The sequence below is a fragment of the Mandrillus leucophaeus genome, unplaced genomic scaffold (assembly GCF_000951045.1).
Source record: "Mandrillus leucophaeus isolate KB7577 unplaced genomic scaffold, Mleu.le_1.0 Scaffold273, whole genome shotgun sequence".
NCBI lineage: Eukaryota > Metazoa > Chordata > Mammalia > Primates > Cercopithecidae > Mandrillus > Mandrillus leucophaeus.
In genome coordinates, this window is record NW_012102843.1 from 1,400,296 (window position 1) to 1,407,138 (window position 6,843).

Genomic DNA, 6,843 nt, shown 5'->3' on the forward strand with positions numbered 1-6,843 from the left:
TTCAGTTCTTATATACTCTTAGTCATCTCTCGAATTTAGACCTTCCTATATCCACCAACTGTCACAAGTCAGAAATTTTTATAAGCATATAGATAGAGGCCTACTAAATTATCCATCTCTGAGAAACACCCAGTCTTGATACACTACTTTAAAAGTTAGCAAAATTGAGACTATAACCAAATAAAATTGTAGTTGCTCTAAATATCAGTTTTTTAGATTTTATATAAAATGCAACGATATACTTTACATGAAAAAAATCAATGTTTTTTTCTCCCCCCGCAAGTGTCTCTTCTACTTATCTTTTCCACATTTTTTTCTGACACTAATTATCTCTCTGGGCCTTTCTGTCTACACTTGCCCAATATCTTATTTTTTTTTCTTGTTTGTATTCCTGGGCTTATATCATTACACTAACAACTGGGTGACAAAGATGAAAGCAACTACTTAATCTCCTCTCACTCATCCCTTGCTATCTATCTTGGACTCTCACCAAAAGGAAGGAGTGAAAAATTCCCAATCTCTCAACTATCATTCCAAATTTGTTGGAAAGATATGTCTTGTATTAGTAGCCAGAACTTAATTTCTAAAAATAATCAAGAAAGGAGAGGAATTAAATGGTATTCCCTTCAAGAAGCTGTAGAATAAACATTTTCAGAAAGAAAAATAACCCCCCTTAGAGGTCTTGCACTGTAAAACTTCATAACACTAGTTCTTTACACATAATACATTTTTAAATTGATACTATCACAGGAAGTCCTGTAAGCAAAACACAAATTCAAAGTAAGGTAGTTTTAAAAGTTGAAATACAAAACATTATGTACCACTTCTTTAAGCTTTGCTTCAATCTCTTCGGAGGTTAGTTTTTTGCTTAATGGTGTTTTTCTTAGCAACATGTCACAGTAATTGGCAAGCAGCTCAGGGCATTTTGATTCAGGCTGAGTTTTTAATCCCACCCTAAAAAACAAATTAAAAGCAGTTGATGGAAAAATGATTGATGTTTGCAATTATTTTTTTCTAAAGCCAATTATTCACATGCGAATTTCTTATGTTAAATAATCTAGTGACCAGGTTTGGAACTAGGATGAGCAAGCATCCTAGGGTGCCTAATTTAGGGAGGCACTCACTGTTAGGTACCCCTAAGTGCTGATGCTGTACTTGCAGAGCCCTGAGAGTAAGAATCTCCTTCAATTTTGCACTCTAGGTGCCTTCTTGCCTCACCCTAGTGCTGACCTTGGCAATGATAATTAAAATATTTTGTTCAGAAATCTGTTAAAATACTTTTGAAAAACTGTTAAATTCTTGGAAACTTATGTTAACATTTAAAACTTTTATGATTAATATATTAAAATGGTTATTTCACTCTTTAAAATGTATCCAATATAACCTACATTCCATAATGATGATATATATACCATCATGCATTTAAAAAAAACTATACATGAATTCTTCCTAACCAGTAGAGAATTTGTATCTCGATTTCATTTTCCTGATACAAATTTTTCTTTAGTTTGAGATGGAGTTTTGGTCTTGTCCCCCAGGCTGGAGTGCAATGGTGCCATCCTGGCTCACTGCAAACTCTGCCTCTCGGGTTCAAGCCATTCTCCTGCCTCAGCCTCCTGAGCAGCCAGGATTACAGGTGCCCACCACCATGCCCAGCTAATTTTTGCATTTTTAGCAGAGATGGGGTTTCGCCATGTTGGCCAGGCTGGTCTCAAACTTCTGACCTCAGGTGATCCACGTGCCTCGGCCTCCCAAAAAAGTGCTAGGATTATATGCATAAGCCACTGCACCTAGCTCCTGATAACAATGTAAACACAGCATATTGTTGTTTTTTAAAAAATAACTGAGACAGAAACACACACAAATTAAAAAATTTTAAAAATTGAGACAAGGTCTCACCATCTATATTGTCCAGGCTGGACTCCTCCTGAGTAGCTGGGACTATAGGTGCATGCCAGTGCACCCAGCAGTATATTGTATTTTTATGCTTGAAAGTCTTACATTTATTTTTTATCCTACTTCTCTAAAAATATATGTAAATAAATTTAAATTCGGGATTTTGAAATTTCTTGTGCTTATAAAATACAAGTATTGTTTTCCAAGGATTGAGCTATCCAAATGTTAAGTATACAAATAATCCAAACAATTATATTGTGCATACACATACATAAAATATATGTATGTGTAAAATTTTACTGAATGTATCAACTCGTAGTGGAGTGGATGAAACTTTTTTCCTCCCAATTATAAATCCAGGAATCAGCATAGATTAATTTCTTTTATTTGTATAAATTTATGTCTTTGCCCTGAGAAATCTTATTCACATAAGTAGACGAGACTAGAATAAGTTTGTCTTCTTATATCAATTAGTTGAGCACCTCCTGAGCCATATGCAAAACAAAAAATATCTATACTCATCTAATATTAAAAATTATTTTTAATGATGCATATTTAAAGAACGGCTAACATCTATCAGTGAGGCGACAAATGAAGAAAATACAATCCATCCATCTCTCCTTGCAATGCCTGGCTCAGGTGTAAACTACTGTAACAATCGAAGTGATCTACTTCCCTCCTTCATTCAACCTATTGAGAGGTCAGCTATCAGTTTTTATTTTTGTTTTGACATGGACATCTAGATACGTTGCTCAGGCTGGTCTTGAACTCCTGGGCTCGAGCAATCTTCACTCCTCAGCCTCTCAACTAGCTGGGATTACAAGCTAGCTATTAGTTTTATATTGTTTCTTTGAAGATAGGGTGTTATTTTTCCCCCTGTGACTGTTTTAAAAGTTTTATTATTGTTTTCAGTTTTAAGCTGTTTTACTATGATGTACCTAGGAATGGTTTAATTTGTATTTATCCCACTTGGGATTCACAGACACCCTTAAATCTTTAATCAATTTTGGAAAATTTTAGTCAATACCATTTCAAATATTGGTTAATACCCTCTTTTCTATGATCTATGACTCCAATTATATATGGTTTTAGACACTTTCTTTCCTCAGATAACAATTTCCATCTAATTGTCCATTAATACGTATTATTTCTTCATTGCTATTATCTAAGCTTATTAATAATTACTGATATATAATTTGCAAATCATACAAATCACTCACTTAAAATGTACAATTCAGTGCTTTTAAAGTATATTCAGAAGGTTGTGTAATTATCACAATAAAATTTTAGAACATTTTCATTACCCCAAAAAGAAACTCCATACCTGCTAGCAGTCAAATCCCATTCTCTAGCTATCCTACTCTTGCCTCCCAGGCCTGGACAACAACTAGTCTACTCTATGGATGTGCTGATTCTGGATATCTCAGATAAATATTTTCATACAATAAGTGGTATTTTGTGAGCCGCTTCTTTTACTTAGCATCAAGTTTTCAAGATTCATCCATGTGTCACAGCATGTACCAGTAGTTCATCCCCTTTTTTTTTTAACATGTATCTTTTATTGAGAGTAAAAAAGATTTATCATTTTCATTTTTAAGTGTAAAATTCAGTGGCATTAAGTACATTTCACAATGCTGTACAAACATCACTGATATCTATTTTCAGAGCTTCTTCATTATCCCAAACAGAAGTCTTATATACATGGAACAGTAACTTCCCATCCCCTGGTAACTTATTCTACTTTTTGTCTCAATGGATTTGTCTGTTCTTGATACCTCATACAACTGTATTCGTGCAAAATTTGTCCTTATGTGTCTGGCTTATTTGAATCACCATAATGTTTTCAAGGTTCATCTACCTTGTGGCATATAGCAGAATAATAATTCATTTCTTATGACTGAATAATATTCCACTGTATCAATATAGCACATTTTGCTTATCTATGCAACTAATGGACATTTGGGTTGTTCACACTTTTTGGCTATTAAGAGTAATACCACTCTACAATGAACATGTATGAGCATGTTTCTGAATGAAAGTATGTTTTCATTTCTCTTTGGTATACACCTCAGAGTAGAACAGTTGGCCCATACAGCAACTGTGTTGAACTTCTTTTCTTTGTTTTCAAAGACTAGTCAAGTGAAGCAGTGGGAGTGGAGAAGGAACAACTAAATCTGTAACTGGTTGTGATCAATTAGTTGTAAATACCACTGCACTTGGACCAGCCTATGTTGAACTTCTTGAGGAACTACCAAACTCTTTTCACAGCAGCTGTGCCACCAACAGTATGATTCCAATTTTTCCATATTCTAACAACACTTGTTATATCTGTCTTTTTTATTTTAGTCATCCTACTGGGTATGAAGTGGTAGCTCACTGTAGTTAAGCTATTAATCTTTTTTAAAATTTATTATTTTTTATTACACTTTAAGTTCTAGGGTACATGTGCACAACGTGCAGGTTTGTTACATATGTATACATGTGCCATGTTGGTGTGCTGCACACGTTAACTCGTCATTTACATTAAGTATATCTCCTAATGCTATCCCTCCCCCTCCCCCCTCCCCACAACACACCCCGGTGTGTGATGTTTCCCTTCCTGTGTCCAAGTATTCTCATTGTTCAATTCCCTAATTAAAGTCCTTATGTGCTAACTCCAACATCAGGACCACCTGAGAATCTGCTTCTAAAATGATTATTTTAGTTAAGTCATTAATTTCTCTGTCTTCATAGGACTAGGAATGCTGTACCGAATACTGGACACTGTATATAAAAGAATCACACAGGCACAAAACGATGTTATCTTGCATTAAGAATGGGTTCACCCTTTGTTCTGCTATGAAGGGGAAGCAGTCCCTCTCCAGGGTTAGCCACTGAATCGAAGATATGTCCCTCCTGGACTTTCAGTTCAGTGTCCAATGGGTTTTGTTACTCCAGTCCTGTGTGACCCCCAAAACATCTACTGCCCCCCAGCTGTATTGCTTAGCCTAGGCCAAAACTGCATTCTCAGCTGCAGCTTCTCCTTAGGGAAACACAGTCACAAATCCTCAAGTAACCTCTGAAAGGTTTATCTGGCATTTCTGTACATTTCAATCCTTTGTCATAGCTGTTTCTATAGCTCTTAAATAACATAAAATTACTATTTTCTGTATTTACCCGATTTTCTAGCTGTTCTCAACAGCAGCATTGGTCTACCACAAATTACTACACTCCTCCTCAGAAGCAAGTCTTTCAAATAACTTGGATGCTACCACCAGTTTATTCTTCTAAAACGGGTGTCCAATCTTTTGGCCTCCCTGGGCCACACTGGAAGAAGGACTGTCTTGGGCCATACGTAAAATACACTAACACTAATGACAGATGATGAGCTAAAGAAAAAAAAATTGCCAAAAAATCTCATAATGTTTCATGGAAGTTTACGAATGTGTGTGTTGGGCCACATTCAAAGCCGTCCTGGGGAGCATAAGACCCGCGGGGTTGGACAAGCTTGTTCTAGAACATCACCTCCTCCACACCTCCAACAGCCACAACACTAATAGGTGCTGCCTAGATCAGCTAATGATACTTATTCTACTCCACAGAAATTTTCTACTTTGAGACAGGGTATCACTCTGTTGCCCAGAATGGAGTGCAGTGGTGCCATCATAGCTCACTGCAGCCTTGACCTCCTGGGTTCAAACGATCCTCCTGAATAGCTAGGACTACAGGTGTGCGCCATCATGCTCATCTAATTCTTTAAACATTTTGTAGAGATGGGTCTCACTATGTTGCCCTGATTGGTCTTAAACTCCTGGCCTCAAACAATCCTCCCACCTTGGCTCACCAAAGTGCTGAGATTACAAGCATGAGCCATGGCACCCAGCCTAGAAATGTTCTACTTTAATGTGGAGCTAAAAGTAGGACACAGTCACCTTAGAATCAGAAAACTGATAGAAACCCAGCAATCCTCACTTCTGGAAATCTATCCTGTAGATAGATTCACAAATATTAAATGTACAATATTATCCTCTGTAGCACTAACAGTAATAGCAACACATCAGAAACTACTTAATGCAGCAGGAAAGGACCAGTTAAATAAGCTATGGTACATCTACCAGACAGAGTGCCATGCTGCTATTCAGCATAGGAGGTTATGAAAAACCAACATAAAACAATAGAATGGCAAAAGACTGAGAGCAAGCACCCTAATCAGAAATAAGACAAGGATGCCTGAATTCACCCCTGCCATTTGTTACTATAGTAGATGTTCCAGTCAGAGCAATTAGGCAGAGCAAAGAAAATAGAACCAAACTGGAAAGGAAGAAGTAAAAGTATATATTTGCAGATGTCATGACCTTATATACAGAAAAGATGAAAGAATCCATAAAAAAGCTATCTGAGCTAATAAATAAACTGAGGAAAGCTGCAAAGTACAAAATCAACACATAAAAATCGTTTGTGGTTGGGCACGGTAGCTCATGCCTGTAATTCTGCCACTTTGAGAGGCAGAGGCAGGAGACTCACTTGAACCCAGGAGTTCAAGACCAGACTGGGCAACACAGTAAGATGCTGTCTCAAAAAAAAAATTAGTCGGGCATGGTGGTATGGCCCTTAGTCCCAGGTACTCAGAAGGTGGAGGCTTGAGCCCAGAAGGCGAAGGCTGCAGTGAGCTGTGATTATGCCATTGCACTCCAGCCTAGGTGACAGAGCGAAACCCTGCCTGAAAAAAAAGAAACAGGAAAAAAAAAATCATTTTTTTTTTTATACACCAGCAATGAACAATCCAGAAGGAAATTAAGAAAACAATTCCAGGTTCGGCACGGTGGCTCCTGTCCATAATCCTAGCACTTTGAGGGGCTGAGGTGGGAGAACCACTTGAGCCCAGGAGTTCAAGACCAGCCTGGACAACACAGTGAGAGACTATCTCTACCAAAAATAACTAGCCAGGTGTGGTGGCCTGAACCTGTG

General features: G+C 37.3%; 1 protein-coding gene across 1 annotated transcript in view; it reads right to left on the reverse strand.

The window, feature by feature from the left end:
• The window catches only part of CUL5 (cullin 5), a 112,845-nt gene that overhangs the window by 21,552 nt on the left and 84,450 nt on the right, over positions 1 to 6,843 (reverse strand). The window contains 1 exon segment of the mRNA XM_011984761.1: positions 822 to 954. Within this exon segment, the coding sequence (XP_011840151.1) occupies positions 822 to 954 (133 nt within the window).